The 16,374-nt window shown below is 48.6% G+C and overlaps 1 protein-coding gene across 4 annotated transcripts in view; it reads left to right on the top strand.

Moving 5' to 3' along the window:
* LOC120762270 (E3 ubiquitin-protein ligase MIB2) overlaps positions 1 to 16,374 on the top strand; it is a 61,578-nt gene that overhangs the window by 33,852 nt on the left and 11,352 nt on the right. For 3 of the 4 annotated variants that reach the window (XM_058423340.1, XM_058423338.1, XM_058423339.1), the window contains 7 exons: positions 112 to 266; positions 801 to 927; positions 1,239 to 1,469; positions 2,695 to 2,873; positions 3,849 to 4,033; positions 4,721 to 4,786; positions 15,239 to 15,570. In XM_058423340.1, coding sequence (XP_058279323.1) covers positions 112 to 266; positions 801 to 927; positions 1,239 to 1,469; positions 2,695 to 2,873; positions 3,849 to 4,033; positions 4,721 to 4,786; positions 15,239 to 15,570 — 1,275 coding nt within the window. Of the gene's footprint in view, positions 1 to 111; positions 267 to 800; positions 928 to 1,238; positions 1,470 to 2,694; positions 2,874 to 3,848; positions 4,034 to 4,720; positions 4,787 to 7,281; positions 10,132 to 15,238; positions 15,571 to 16,374 lie in introns of those variants that run through there. The other variant, XM_040084501.2, reaches the window with a different exon arrangement.

Below are 16,374 nucleotides of genomic sequence, written 5' to 3'. Positions count from 1 at the left end.
TGTGTGCTGGGTCAGTCCCTCAGAGCTGGTCAGGAGTTTCAGCAGCTCACAGGGGGTTTCCTTGGAGTTTCTAGGTTGGTAACCTGTGTTTGCTGCTGTCTCCATGTGTAGGATTCCCAGGGAGACACCCCCCTGCATTATGCTATCACTCTGGACTACAAAGTCGTGATTGAGATTCTCACTGAAGTTCCCAACATAGATTTCACCGTCCAGAACTGTCAGGGCTTCAACCTGCTCCACTATGCTGCCCTGAAAGGCAACAAGCTGTAAGTGGCCTTTGGTTTTTTCTATTTTTATTTCTTTTGCAGATGTTAATTTGTGCTGGTTGTGTAAGAAGGTGGCAGATGTGGTTCTGGGTAGTTGGTTAAACGTTTTTGGGTTTGGATATGGCTGGATAAGGCTGTGGGCCTCTTTCAGGCCTTCACAGGAAACTCCTGCCTGCTTTCCCCATCCCATCTTTCTCATGCTTCCCTAAGCTAGGAAATCTCTCTCTTTCTGGACAGTCTCAGATGTTTGGGTTCACGTATGGAAGGACAGGAGAAGGTCTTAGTAAAGACTGGGAGCCTCTGGAACTCCTCCAAAGATAAATCTGCACGTCATTTTCAAAGCAATGTGGCTTTTCCCTACTTTATTAAATGATAACTGAGGGCTTTTGTTGTATTCTTGTAAATCAGTTTGTGGATTTGAGGGACCCATTGCTGGTGTCAGCACCACCTGGTAAAACATGGACATTGGTAACTCCTGAGCAGGAGAGGCAGAAATTCATTCTTCCATCTCTAATAACCTCTCCAACTCTGCAGAGCCATAAAGAAGATTCTGGCCAGGGCTCGGCAGCTGGTGGACTCCAAAAAGGAAGATGGATTCACTGCCCTGCACCTCGCTGCTCTCAATAACCACATGGAAGTGGCTGAAATTCTCATCAAAGAGGTAAAAAATAACTCAAAACCACCATCAAGAAAACCTGTCCCACTCCCAAGCCCCACATTTCGCCGCCACTCCTGAGTTAACGCTGGGATGTCCCTGTTCCTTTGAAGGGCTGGCATTGTTTGCCAGGCTGTAAAACAAGGATTGGCATTCCTGGGGGATTTTCCTGTGGCTCTGGCAGGGAGGAGAGAAGGGTGTCTTGGCTAAGAACAAAATGTGTCGGAACTGGAATGTTCAGTGAAGATAAAGCGGGATTTGGGAGCTCCCAAACCCCCCACCCTCAGCTCCCCGTGCTGCAATTCCTGCTTTTCCAGGGCCGCTGCGACGTGAACCTGAAAAACAACCGGAACCAGAGCCCTCTGCACCTGGCTGTGATCCAGGGCCACGTGGGGATGGTGCAGCTGCTGGTGAGCCAGGGCAGCGATGTCAACGCCGAGGATGAGGACGGGGACACGGCCATGCACATCGCCCTGGAGCGCCAGCAGCTCATGGCCCTCGCCATGGAGAAGCGGGAGGGCGAGATGGGAGCGTCCCTCCTGTCCAAGGTGAGCGGGGTTCCAGCAGGGAAAGGCTCTGTGTTACCACATCAGCAGCTGGTGGGGTCTGAGGGGGTGAAGGAAAGCAGGGGAACTCAAAGTTGCCCTCCAGTTCCTTCATCCAGTCCAGATGGGGAGCATGGAAACCAAGCTTGCTTGTGGGAGAGCAGGAATAGATCCTCCTGAATTTATAGCGTGAAGCCTGACATAGCCAGACAACAATTCAGAGCTGTCTCTGATATTTTTATGAGCATTGTGCACTTCTTTCCTGACATGGGAAAGGTCATGAATCCAGAGCCAAGAGACTCCTGGGTTTAATTCATGCCCCAGAGCCGCAGCAATTCATTTCTGTCTGATGGCATGCAAAATATGAGGAGAGCTGACCACAGACACCCCAGTTATCTGCAGATGTGCAGCAGGGGGAGAGGGGAGATGGAGCAGCCTGAAGGAGAAGGGGGAAGCTGTTACAAAGCCTGAACTGGATTTCTTTGTGCTGCTCTTTATCCATGGATATATAGGTCTAGAAGTCACTGCAGGATAAGCCAAAGGTGCAGGGATAAATTAATTCACTGGAAAATCCAGCATAGATTTATTATTATTATTAAAACTACCCATTCCTCCTTTTTAGCTGTTGGTGCTTGGAAAGCCCCAGTGCTTTTCTCCTCCATCCACCAAACCACCCAGAGATGATGGCTCAAGTGCAGGGCCAAAGTCTGGAAGTCCCAAAGAGGGATCTGTGCCTGTCATTCCCAATATTATTTACAGTAACATCATCTCTCAATGCTGTAGATTGCTTCACATCTAATTTTACTTGCCCTGACTGACAAGCTCTGGTTGTTTAAGTCAGTGGAATATGTGACTTGACTTCAAATTATTTGGGATGATGCACATCAAAATTTGGTTCTTTAAATAGCTGTCGCTTAGGGCCCCTGCAGCAGCTGTTCTGTGGGGCCTTCAGCTTCTTCTTTTCCACTCCCTGGAGAAGTGAATGCCCATTTCTCTGATTTGTCGGGATTATCACCAGGTAGGAGCAGTCTGAGGCACTCTTGGCCCTGGAATGTAAGATTTGAACCCATTATTTACATAAAGGCAAAAAAGAATCTTTGTGTGCTTTCAGAAAGTTGCACTTGCAAGTTTTAAGTGCAAGGTTTGAGACTTTATTTAGATTTTGATGCAAATCAGAGCAGAGTATCAGAAGCTTCTTCTGCTGACAGTGTTTCTCAATTCCTTTTAGCTGCAGGCTTCTGGCTTCCTGGGAAACGTGGAGCTGAATGTTGGGACTGCCATTGCCTGCTACTTAGCACAAGAAGGAGCAGATATTAATTATGCAAATCATCGAGGAAAGTCTCCTTTGGACCTCATTACAGATGGAAGGATTGTGCAGATTGTCAAAGACCTCTCACAGAAATTCAGGTAACGAGCCTCAGGACACCCTTGCAGACCAGAGTTTTCCCCAGCCCTGGTGGGATGGAGAATCTCTGAGACCCTCTGGATGTCACCCTGAGCACGCCCTGTTTGTTCTGGAGCTGCCCCCAGTTTCTGGAGGGGTGATGTGGAGGTGTGTGCTGGGTTTGGGAGGGTTGGGAAAAGCAGATTAACTCAGCCCCTTGGCAATCTGAGGAGCCTCTGAGGCCAAGAGAGACTTTGCAAAGTAATCCTGGGCTCTCTTTTACTTTCATTTGATTCATCCTTGACAGATATTTAAAGAGCGTGCAACAAAAGAGTGGGCACCAAAACCCACAGGGTTTATTCCAGGGCTAGATAAACACTTGTTTTGAAGCTGATAAGCGAAATAGCTGAGAAAATGCCAAAGGGAGAGTAAGGCAAGTCAAAGCTGGCTTTATCTCAGGTTCTGAGAAGCATTTGTTTGGGTTTGGACTTCGCAAACATGAAAGCAGAATTCTGTTTGATCTGAGGGCACAGACCTGGTGCTGTTCCTGCTGGAGGAGGAACCACCCAGCACTGCTTCACTGGCCACTGCAAATAACAGGTGAAAGGTCCCTTTTACACCTGCCACAGGAATTCTGTCAGTGCACTGTGTGTTGGGTTGAGGTTTTTTTCCTTAAAAAAACGTCATTTCTGTCAGGCTGACATTTCCCATTACTGCTTTCAGTAGATGACTGTGCTGTTACCTTAGTGTTACCTCCAAAAGAGCAGTTCCCACTTGTGTAAATATTCGAGATCCCTGCTCTTTTCCTTTCTTTTTGGCCAGGACAGGTCAGGATCCCAGCTGAGCTTGTCCCAGCAGGGCAGGGAAGGTTCCCTGGTTTATCTACCTCAGCCTGTGCTGCTCTGTCTCCCTTTGGGGACGTTCCTCAGGGATAATTCAGTGTCACCCACTGCTGGAGGAGCTTGTGGCTCACATTTCCTGCTGGCTCTTGGTTCCAGGGAACAGCAGGTTTCTTCTGAGAGCTCAACCATCACCTGCAGCCTTCGCCGTGTGCACACCACGCCCAACACCATGACCAACCTCAGCGTGTCCAGCGTGGCAGTGCCCACTGAGTGCCTGGTCTGCTCAGAGCTGGCCTTGCTCATCCATTTCTTCCCATGCCAGCACAGTATTGTGTGTGAAGGTGAGTCCGCACTCATTTTTTCCCCCCCATTTTTGTCATGTTTTTCTTCCCTGTTCCCCCACTCTTCGCCCTGTCAGGAATCCAGTTCTGCTCAGACACAGAGCTGTTGTGCTGTTTGTGTCCTGAAGCAACCCCAGCTTGATTTCAGCATCTCAGACAGCCAAAGTTATCTCCGAAAAACACAGAATGTTCTGCCCACCTGCTGCTTGGGACTCCAGGCAGCTTTGCCTGGGTTTAGAGATGCCAGGGTAATTCAGAGGGAAAGCCAGTTCTGGCTGTCAGTGCTTCATCCCCCAGAAACCTCCTGAGAAGGATTTCCCTCTCCTCTGGCTTTCGTAACTCTTCATTCTTCAGGGTTTCAGCTGATTTAAGGGCAGCCAGCTCAGACTTGTCAGCAAGTTCATCTCACAAGGCACAGTGTGAGCACAGGCAGTTTGGTCAGAGCTCTGTGCCAGAGCTGCAGCAGCTCCAAGGGCACAGAGCAGGGAGGATTTAAAGGTGGTGTGTTTGCTGCTGGGCTGGGAAGGATTAAGTAGAGTAGATCACAGCTCAGAAAGCAGGTAGTGACCTCATTCCGTGCATAAACAACCCCTTTGTCACCCATGGAGAGCTCAGGTGGTTCAAATCTGATGTTCTCGAGTCCCTTGTGGGTTTAATTGTTGTCTCTCTTTGTGTCACCCATGGCAGAATGCTCCAGGAGGATGAAGAAGTGCATCAAATGTCAAGTGACAATAACCAAAAAACTGAAACAAGGTATGTGCTGGCTGTGCCTGCTGGTCAGGGCTGTGGGGAGGGTCCTGCACAGGGTTAGTTTTGAGGGGCATCAGCGATTTTCAGTGAAATAAGAGAGTTCATTTATTTTGGCTTTTTGTGTGTGCGTGCCTATTGCATTATCCACCTTTAAAGAGGAAAAAAAAGCAGATTTTAATAGATTTTCTCCGGTGTCCCAGGCCAAGCTCAAGCAGCATGGACAGGACATTTAAGGGAGCTTTACCTGGGCCTGGCTTATTTTGTACAGTGAAAGAAAACACCAGGTTCCCCAGTCTGGTTTCACATGGTGTGGTTTAACAGTGAAAATTCACGAGGGAGGGAAAATTACCTCTTGTGCAAGCCTTGCTTCCCTTGGCTGAGAAATCAGTGTCTGTGCAGGGCTGGCATGACCCAGCTATCCAGAAATCTCCGAGTATTTCATTTCAGTAAAGCTCTTCAGCCCAGTTTCAGACAGATTTGTCTCCTGGCCACCTTTCCCAGTGTCAGGACGAGCTGTGATGTCAGCAAGGCAGCAGCAGGGTTTGCTTTTGCCATGGGATTGATGCAGGTTGCCACTGAAGCCTTTTCCAGAGTGGTTGTGAGGGCTGAGATCACTCTCAGGGCACGTGAGGATTTAATTGCGTGTCCTGCTGCTCATGGCTGAGCGCTGTGGGCTTTTTTGGGAGTCAGGCTCAAGCCTTGTGATTTCGTACCTTGAAAAAAAAAGCAGGAATCAGTCCCATGGCATTGGACATGCACAGCTGGCAGAGCCAGAGCTCCTCTTTGGAACTCCATCGTGCCAAAAATACCACTTTGAACCTGACAGTGGACAGGAGCATTTTGTCTTTGCTGCGGACTGGCAGCAGAATAATGATGGGAATTCCAAATAAGCCATTTGCAGGCAGATTTCCAGTGGAGGAGGAACGTCAAGGTCTCTGAAATACCAGCAGGATTTCCCTGGCAGTGATGTCTTCAGTGCTTCCCTTTGACAAACTCCTGTCCCCAAGGACTGGATTTGAAATCGCTTCTTGCAGCACTCATGTGCAGCTAATTCCAGAATGCTGAGGAAAGGGACATCTGTAGCGAAGTGTAAAGCTGCCTAATCAGTGATTCAGGAGCAGAAGATGAGAGTGAGAGCTGCATTGCCCTGAAACCAGGAGAATATTTACCCAAACCCCAATTATCCAGGATTTGGGATTCTTTCATTTCACAGAGTCAACAGTACAGTGCCCTGGAAGGGTTCCTTCACTAGTGGGGCAGAACATCACAACCAGCTTTGAATATTTTCACTTGAAGGGAGCAGCATATTCCAGAGCAGGAATCTCAGCCAGGATTTAAAAAAAACCCCAAACCACCAAAGCATCCCAAACACACACAAACCGCCGAGCAAGTAAGCAGAGGAAAGTCTGTAAAAAGCATCACTGTCATGACAGGTAAAAGAATTATATAAAAAGGCCTTATAAAATCATTGCCAGAGTTAGCCTGTCACTTCTAAGTAATTTGCAAGTTCCCATGTGAAAACAATCTTGGTATGAGAATTCATTAAGCACCACAACCTGTTATTGGGTTAAAAGAGAAATGCACCTGCAATAACAAGGGATTTGTCCCATGAGAATCAGTAAAGAAAACATGTAAACAATCCAAAAATAGATTTGATGGACAAGTGGAATATCTTTTACTGACCAGTAAAGTAATTGGCAAGAAAGCCAATTAACCAATTAAAGTCACACATGAGGTCAGTAAAAACTATATAAAACGAGTTGTGAAAATAAAGAATTGGCTTTTCCCGCATGAAGAAAATGGACTTTTGGCTGACTTACTGCAACATACCACCTCAAGTGTTGCATTTTATCTTCTTTTTCCAGAGTTGGGATTAAATGAGCGAGACACTATTATTTCTTGTTCAGACTCAGATGTTTATTAATTCTTATCTATATTACAGTCTCACAAACCGTGAGTTCTACAGCACTTCCAGCTAACAAACTAAAAATGGAGCCTTATCTGTCTCTCTACAAGGCCTTTTGAGGATAAACTGTCCAATTACGAAATAACACCTAAACTATTTTTACTTTTAACCCAATAACCAACCACCCGTGGCCCACAATGCGGATTTTTCTACCCAATTACAAAATCCCACCCAGACCCATGGAGAAGAAGGTGAAAAAGAAAGACTAATCGACACCCTAAATCCTCCACCTTGCTTTATATCTATTACTATATTCTGAACCCTTAAACTCTGTGTTTTCCACCCTGTGCTGTCACACACTCCTGTTTAACTCCACACCCACAGTCCCAGCGCTGTCACTCCATTTTGGGAGCATTTTCCACGGCCTCAGGTCAATGCAGCGTTCGCTTGGGGGGTCAGAGCCTGGCAGCACAGAAAGTTTAACACCCTCAGTGCCCGGGGTTCCAAGATGCAAGGATTTTGATTTGGCTGCGGTTGTGGCCGAGGCCGAGCGCGGAGCGGAGCCGCGTGTGACGCTGCGCTCTGCCCACAGACAGCACGGAGGTGGAGTGCAGCCCCAGCTCCGAGGGCACGGAGCAGAGGAAGCTGATGGAGGAGCTGCAGAGCCGCTACCGGCAGATGGAGGAGAGGATCACCTGCCCCATCTGCATCGACGATCAGATCAAGCTGGTGTTCCAGTGCGGGCACGGTTCGTGCCCCGACTGCAGCGCGGCGCTCACCGTGTGCCCCATCTGCCGCCAGGCCATCCGCGAGAGGATCCACATCTTCGTCTGAGGGCCTCCGCTCCCCGGGACGAGCCGGGCTCCGCAGGGGTTCGGCTCGCTGGAGAAAGGAGGGGAGCGCAGAAGGGACGAGCCGGGGCGAGGAGGAGGAGGAATAATCCCCTCTGGGGGTGTCCCGGGGAAGGGACGGCTGCTCCCTCAGCGAGCGCACTTCCAGAGCGGAGCTGGACGGATTCCCTGGGCTGTTCAGGGGCATCCAGGACTGCTCCGGATTCCCTGGGCTGTTCAGGGGCATCCAGGACTGCTCCGGATTCCCTGGGCTGTTCAGGGGCATCCAGGACTGCTCCGGATTCCCTGGGCTGTTCAGGGGCATCCAGGACTGCTCCGGATTCCCTGGGCTGTACCAGGGGCATCCAGGACTGCTCCGGATTCCCTGGGCTGTTCCGGAATCATCCAGGACTGCTCCGGATTCCCTGGGCTGTACCAGGGGCATCCAGGACTGCTCCGGATTCCCTGGGCTGTACCAGGGGCATCCAGGACTGCTCCGGATTCCCTGGGCTGTTCCGGAATCATCCAGGACTGCTCCGGATTCCCTGGGCTGTACCAGGGGCATCCAGGACTGCTCCGGATTCCCTGGGCTGTACCAGGGGCATCCAGGACTGCTCCGGATTCCCTGGGCTGTTCTGGAATCATCCAGGACTGCTCCGGATTCCCTGGGCTGTTCCGGAATCATCCAGGACTGCTCCGGATTCCCTGGGCTGTTCCGGAATCATCCAGGACTGCTCCGGATTCCCTGGGCTGTTCCGGAATCATCCAGGACTGCTCCGGATTCCCTGGGCTGTTCCGGAATCATCCAGGACTGCTCCGGATTCCCTGGGCTGTTCTGGAATCATCCAGGACTGCTCCGGATTCCCTGGGCTGTTCTGGAATCATCCAGGACTGCTCCGGATCCCCTGGGCTGTACCAGGGGCATCCAGGACTGCTCCGGATTCCCTGGGCTGTTCCGGAATCATCCAGGACTGCTCCGGATTCCCTGGGCTGTTCCGGAATCATCCAGGACTGCTCCGGATTCCCTGGGCTGTTCCGGAATCATCCAGGACTGCTCCGGATTCCCTGGGCTGTTCCGGAACCATCCAGGACTGCTCCGAGCTCCCGCTGAATTCCCGAGGGGCATCGGCTGTCCCAGCGGTCAGGGACAGGGAGCCGAGGTCCCCAAAGAGCCCCCTCTGAACCCTCGGGGCAGCAGCAAACCTGGAGGCAGGAGGTCCTCAAGGAGGTCCTAAGACAGAGCGTGTGCCTTAGAGAAAAAGTAGTGAACACTGATTGGAGAAAATCTGTTACAACAAAGATTTCTGACCTCTAAGTGACACTCTTCTTCTTCCTTTTTTTTTCCTTTTTTTTTCCTTTTTTTTTTTTTTTTTGTTTGGGGCAGAGCCGTGTGTTCAGAGACTCCTGAGCTTTCTATCCATAATGCCAAAGGCAGGTGTTAAATGCTCCAATCAAAGTGTAAAGAAACTAAATAGTAATAATTAAGATACGAGAGGGAGAGGGGAAAGAAGAAAAAAAAAAAAAAAAAAGGGATTTCATTTTTGTTCCTTTGTTTTGCAGCAAAACTTAATAAAATAAAAATATATATTTTCCTGAGCATTAAAAAATGAATGTACAAACAGTAGCTGCACTATGGATCCAGCTGTATTGTTTTCCAGCTGAGCAAAGAATTATTATCCACTGAATCATCCTGTAAAGTAAATTTTGTTGGAAGTGTGGCTGTTTGTGTGGGGTCTGGTGACACAATGGTGCCCAAACCTCCTGTTTGTTACGTATTGGAAGCAATATTTAAACAAACAAAACAAAATTCCCGTGTTCCTCTCCTCCCTTTGTTTGTTGGCAAAGAGGTGACAGATCTTCTAAAGAAATGTTGAACTGTGTGCAATGTGTGGTGGTTATGGGATTATTTATTATTTAAAACCCTGTGGTGTATTGAGAAAGTTATTTCGCAGATTCTTGGCTTCTAGAGATAATATTTATCAAAATATTCACTGGAGCTTGTTACAGTTTCAATAGATTTTTTTTTTCTTCTTTTTAATCTGTGAAAATGGATCAGCTTTAACCCCTAAATTGTTTGTTTGGCTCATACTTAACACCCAGATAATCTAAAGCTGAATTTCAGAATCAGCTTTGGTGTAGAAGTCAGAGGTGCAGAGTCTCATCATTTCCTAGAAGTCCGTGCTGATGGAATCCCTTTGGAATAATCCAGAAATTTCCCCAAAATTTTTTGCTGGGGCAGCAAAACAAAAGTGCTCAAAAGTACAAATCTGAGCCAGCTTTATCCTGGAAGGGCTGCTTTCATAAACCACTGCAAGGGAATGATTTTGCAGACTATTTATTACCCCAGCCCCATGCTAAGCTTTTTTTAAAAAATAATTTATTCATGAGCTTCTCCATAAATCCAGAATGCTGAAGGATATTTCACCATGTGTTGTATTTGTGCTGGAACCAGGGGAAAGGGGACAGAGGTGGCAAAATGTTCAATATCTCTCGTGTAATTCTCATCTCTTATTCCAGAGGTGTCCTTTTATTCAGGAAAAACAATGTGGAGCATCTGCTTAATTTTTTTTTTTCAATGGTTTCTTTGGGTGCTGAATGAAGAGAGGCTTCTAAGTGATTATTATCCCTAAAGGGAAAAAAAAATAAAATTGCAGAAGAGTGCAGCCTTTGACTTCCAAACTGTGCAGCTGTTGCAGAAAACTGAAGTTGTTAAAAAAATGATTTTTTTTTTTTTCCTTCCTGACTAACGAAAAGAGATTTTGAGTTCAAGAAGTGGCAGAAGGCAGCAGGAACATTTTTGGCAAACCTTGCCCCCCGTGCCAGGCTTTGGAAGAAAGTTCTGTTTTATTTTCCTGATAAACCTGCATCAAACCTGCTGAGAGATCCTGAGACACGAGAGCTGGGGGAAGATTTTCCTCCCCTTTTTGTCCTCTTCTGCCCCTTTGCTGTTGGATTTCTTGCTGGTTATAGAAGAGGGAAGCTGTTCCTGCTGCTGCAGGGAGGGAAGGAGATGCCAGAGCAGTGGGAAATCCTCCTCTAAAGGCAAATATCATCATTTGTTAATTGGTGTGGGTAATTAGCAGCTTTCTGCTCGATGTTTGTCACCAGCTGGTCACAAAGTTTGGGTGGATCCTCTGCAGAGGAGCTCCTGGGGCTTCTTCCATCTCCTGGCTGCAGCTCCGGGCCTCGGATATTCCCGGGATTTCTGGTGTACAACTTCAATTTTAACACATCAGCTCATCTCAGACGTGGTACAAAAGGTTTCTAAACTTTTTGCTTTGGCCAAAACTCTGTATTTTACAGACAACGTGAGACTGAGGTAGAAAAGAGAGGGGGATTTTTCTTGCAGAGTCAGGTAGAGAACCCATCTCCCCTTTACATTAATCTGTGCTGCTCCCAGGATTTCAAGAGGATTAATCCACCCACAAATGGATTAATAAGATTAAAAATGGGTTATTAATACATCCCACCAGAGAGCGACAAAAATATCCCCGGCCAGGGAAGCAGTTCCTGGTTCACTGTGGATTGACTTCGTTATCTGTGGGTTTTGGGAATCCTTTCTCCCTCATTTCATCCCCAAATTTCTGCTCTCCATGGTCAGGGCTGCGGTGCTGAGCTCCTGCCTGGCTCAGGCCGGTGCAGCACTTCTGTGAGCAGCACCTCAAACTGACAGTTAAGCAAAAGATTCCTTTTCCTCTGCCAGCTGGAGCTGTTTTCAGCTCATTTGTTATTCATCAGACCATGGATTTTTCTAGGAACATCAGCAGATGCCGATCACGAGGGGCTGCAGGGTAGAGAGTGGGAGAATTCTCTTCAGGCCCTGAACATTCCTGTTCTTCCCCTCCCTGGGGAGCATTGCTCCCTCTTACAGCACACAAAATTCTTTTTTTAGCCCGTGACCCACAGAAAAAAATCACAAGTTTCCAGTGCCATTCCCACAGGAACCGTGCAGGAATGTTGGGTCATTGGTTCTATTTTCTCTTCCCCCCAGGCTGGGAGCTGAAGGGTGAAATCTCTAAGTGCTTTTTAAAGGAAGGGTTGTGCGAGGGTTTCCTGATTCCTTTCACGTGGGCCAAGGAGGAGCTGATCCCTGATAAATCACATCCCCTGCAGATGAAATCCTGACCCTGGTGTCTTGAGCCATCCGATTTCGGGTCCTTCTCCTTTCCCCAGCTCCGTGCAGAATTCCTAAATCACAACAGGGGGTGTTTTGTTCCAGTGATGAATAATAGGCTCTTAGCCCTGAATAAACAGATTTTGTGAGAGGTGAGGTTCCTTTGGGGCAGTCACACAGCTCCACTCCCAGCTGATGGTTGTAGCATCTCTTAGCACAGGTTTTGCTGTAGTACTTGTTATCACAGATTGGTTTTGTGTTATTTTGGGGACTGGCACGAAGCAGTGCCGGTGTCCTGAGAGACAGAGCAGAGATACTTGAAATAGTTCTGAAAATAACATTTAATGGAGGCTGAACAAAGGAAAAGAGAGAAATGCTAAGAATGATCCATAGAGGTGAAAAACCACTTCTTTTTGAGCTAAAGGCTGCCCTGGGGAAGGGAGCCATGTGTTGTGTGTTATCCACAGCCCTGCTTTAAACCAAACGTCTCAGCAGCCGAGTGAAAAGAGCAAAGCTGAGGCGATGGAACGAGGGGAGTGCATCGTGTTGTGCAAATGATCATCACGTTCTTTATGTGCTTTATGTTCTCCACGGCCCCTGCTTCCCCATTGTGGCTTTTGTGCAACTTTATGCTCCATTCCTTCCCTCCTGCTGCCTCCCGGAGCTCGGGATGTGCATCCCTGGCCGTTGGCCTGGAAAATCCCGGCGCCCAACAAAGGAGAATCCAGGGAAGACAAAGCGGAGTCAGTTCTGTGCCCTGCCCTGCTCCCCTTTCCCCGTGACACCGCATGGATTCCCTCAGTGTCATGAGTTCCACTGCTCTGAGACAGAAACCGGAGCCAGGAATGTTTCTGCTGCCCAAACAGAGTTGGGATGACGGATCCTGCCTGGAGTCCAAACCAAATATCCGCGCTCCAGAACCTCTCAAACTCAGCAGAACTCCAGAGTCCTGCCTGCTGAAGCCTGGGGAATATTTCCAGCGGTGTCACCGAGGATTCTGTGCCCTGGTGGCTCCAGAGGAGCAGGGACTTCATCAGGAGTGTTGCTGGTGTGCACAGCAAGGAGTTCCTGAGGCTCCCTCAGCTCCACGAGCTGCATCTGGGAGTCCTGAGGCCTCATCTGCCTCTCATTGCCCTAAAAACCGAGGTTTGTCTTGGCCTCAGTGCTGAGCTGGTTTCTCAGCAAATATTTGGCTTTAAGTTAAATCATTTTGAGAGCTCTCTGCAGCCCGGGGTTTGGTGGGGTTGGCTGCGCTGAATTTCGGTGTAGATGGGCACAGTGCCTGTGGGGAGGGAAAGCAAAGTGCTTTCCAAGAAACCCTGCTCTCCCTTCTGATCCACCCAGGGATGACCTGACAGGGGAGCAGGAGTTTAAAATGTCACAGAGGTCGTGAATCATCTCTGCAGCCCGAGATTCCCATTCAGCCAGCACAAGATAAAACAGATCATGTGCAGCAGGGTCTCTTCCCATTCAGAATCATTCCATGACTCATGGAAAAGGGTTTTCTTGGCTGTGCTAACCCTTAGTGGCTGCATGGAGAAGTATTCAGGAGCAGTGAGGTCCTAAAAATGCACTTTACTAAAGCTCTGTGCCCTCACTTAGCTGTGTTTTACAAAAAGCTTTTACCTGCTCTACCTGATGAAGGAAATTCTTGGTCCCCTCAGGCTGTGCTTGTGAGAGTCCCCAATCTCTGATTTAAGGCTCGGGTTCCTGCGCTCCCCTTCACAAAAAGAAGTGAGTGCCACAAAAATAAGGCCCCGAGTGGGCGCTTGGAGGGTTTCAGGTTCTGCCAGATTCCAAAGGGACCTCGGGCAAATCTCTTCAGGGTGCTGGGCTCTGAGCCTGTCCAAGGTGCAGGACAAAGCCCTGCCCTGGGTCGGGCCTGGGGGAGCGAGCTGCTCCGGCAGGAGGAGAGGTGGGTGTGCAGTGCATGAATTAACATCTCCCTCCAGCCCAGCTGAGCCCTCCTGGCTCTGGGAGAGGCACTTAAAGCTGTTCCGTGACTGAAACTCAGTGTTCTTCCAGCTCTGTGTTTGATAACAATATTGTTCTTTCAAGCCAGTGCTGCCTCACTGGAGAAGAGCTCTTGGCTGGAGGTCTGGAGCCCCATCTGAGGCAGGTTTTTCCTTCAAGGCTCCCCTCTCAGTCAGCCTTTCTGTTCTCATCTGCAGCCTCCAAAAAAGAAACTTGGGAGAATTCGGGCACTCGAGGCACAGATCAGTTGAGTTTCTCCCTTCAGCTCAAACCACAAGCGGGGCTGCATTTGCATCTCTTTGGAGCCCCAAGGTTTTTCAGTCATGCTCAGGCACGTTCCTCCTGCCAGCGGTGCTCTGGAGAAGGAGGAACCATCCCTAGAAAGCTGCAGCGAGCAGCTGAGAGCGGCCAAATCCACAGGAGGGAGAGCCCTGGACCCCGGTTCCTGCTCTTCCTCCTGCTCCCGGCTGATCTTGTAATTCCATCCATTCTTTCCTTGCCTGTCACTCCTTCTCCTGTCCTTCTGGGGTCTGAGCCACTGCTGCGCTTCGTGGTGGTTTTTCTTGGTGAGAATCGAAAAGGAAAATGTTCATGAAATTCTACACCCAGACTCAGTGGCCTTATTTGTCCTGAAGTCGTTTAAAAGCTCCAGGCCAGCTTTAGGCTGAAAATATATGAAACTAATAAAATGTTGCAGGCTTGATTATGAACTAGGGTGGAAAAAAATTCCAATTAAAGCATTTTTTCATTGTTAAAATTACGAGGCTGTTTCTGAAACCTTTCAAATGCCTCAGATGCCCCCAAGGAATTTTTCCGTGACCTTCCCCCTCCCTGGCATTTGCTGGTGGAACTGGAGCTTGCAGAGTTCCTTTTCCTCTGGCTGGGCAGAACTGGGGTTGAGTTCACCCCACCTCAGGGCTGGACAGAAAAGTGCAGCCGTCTCTGAAAACCTGAGAATTTCTCAGTGAGCTTTTTCAAAAAGTCCCGAATCAATCTGTGCTCGGAGATGCCTCAAAGAACCTCCCAGCTGGAGACAAACCCCTCCAAGCCAGCCTTGGGGACCCAAACCCAGTGCGATTCTGAAAATACTCCATCACCCAAGCACAGCAGAAACTCGCAGATCCCCGGCCAAGTTCGATGGGAGAGGGGCTGGTGTTTACTTTTGTGTGAGTTTGTCAACTCCCCGAGCAGTTTCCCAAGCAGAGAGCCCAGGCCGCTCTCCCAGCATCTCATTTTTCATCCTGAGGACAGCCCGTGACAAATGACATGGAGCATCCCCGGTGACACATTCCAAGGGGGTGATGTTGCCCTTCTGGATTCCTTTTTGCTGCCCCCTCCCCTGGGGTTTTTTTTTTGTGTTTTTTTTTTTTTTTTCTTTCATCACATAAAGCTGACAACTGCAGATTTGCCCTCTGTTGCTCACACAGTTAAAGAGAAGAGTTCATGTCCATCCCAGCTTGTTTCACTTTGCTGCTGTTCCTCCGCCAGCCCAAATTTCAGCTGCAGTAACACGATCCCACTTGGCAGAGCCTGAGAGAATCTTTGGCACATTGGAAAGAGGCTTAATGTAAAGTCTACTTTTTTTTTTTTTTTTTTCCTCCTTCTTTTTTAATTTTTTTTTTTTTTTTAAGAGCTCTTTGAAACTCCTCTGGTTGTGCACAGCTCTGGCAGTAGCTGCAGGGCTGCTCACAACCGCTCCAAATGTGAGCTCAAGGATTACAGATGCGTTCTGTGCGGGGAATGTCTTGAGTGCCTGTCCCAAAAACTCCTCCAAAAACTCCTCCAGAACGACATGGATCGGGCTGAACAACTTTCTGCAGGCAGAAGGAGAAGCTCCCTGTCCCCGGACAAGAGAAAGAGCGGTGGCTGGAGAACCACGGTGGGGTTTTTGTGTCTGCTCCCTGTGCTGGCTTTGCTGGCCGTTGTGGAATATCCAGCTGGAGCTGCAGTTCAGGAAATCCAGGTGAGGAGAAGGGATCGGATCCTCCAGTGCCTGGGAGGGGAGTGGGTGTCAAAGGGAGGTGCAGGGGTGTTCTGCTTGGAGGCTGGAGTCCAACTATCTAAATATTTAAATACCTAAATATCCAAATAGATAGATAAAAAATCTAAATAAATAAATATATCTAATAGGTCTACAGATGAATAGATCTAAAGGGATAAATAGATCCAAATAGATCTATAGATGATCTAAATAGATCTAAATGGATATTTAACTAGATAAATGTCTGAATATCTAATCTAAATAGATAAATAGATCTCACTAGATCTATAGACAAGTCTAAATAGATCTATGGATAAAAAAAAAAATCTAAATAGGTAAAGATCTAAATAGATGAACCTCTAAATTGATAAATAGATAAATAGAAATCTATAAATCAATCTAAATAGAACAATGGACCTATAAAGATCTAAACAGATAGACATCTGTGAAGGCAGGATGTGTTTGGGGCTGTTTGAGCCCTTTTGCAGGGGATCCCGAAGGGAATTGTGGAGTGGAGCCGGTGGTTGGAGCTGTGTGTGCAGCCCCAGAGAGGTGAACAGGAGCTCTCGGGGCTCTCAGGGGCTCTCGGGGGCTCTCAGGAGCCCTCAGGAGCTCTCAGGAGCTCTCAGGAGCCCTCAGGAGCTCTCGGGGGCTCTCAGGAGCCCTCAGGGGCTCTCAGGGGCTCTCGGGGGCTCTCAGGAGCTCTCAGGAGCCCTCAGGGGCTCTCAGGGGCTCTCAGGAGCTCTCAGGAGCCCTCAGGAGCTCTCGGAGCTCTCAGGAGCTTTC

This window comes from Hirundo rustica, chromosome 22 (assembly GCF_015227805.2).
Source record: "Hirundo rustica isolate bHirRus1 chromosome 22, bHirRus1.pri.v3, whole genome shotgun sequence".
Taxonomy (NCBI): domain Eukaryota; kingdom Metazoa; phylum Chordata; class Aves; order Passeriformes; family Hirundinidae; genus Hirundo; species Hirundo rustica.
This window is presented reverse-complemented; position numbering and strand designations above follow the sequence as displayed.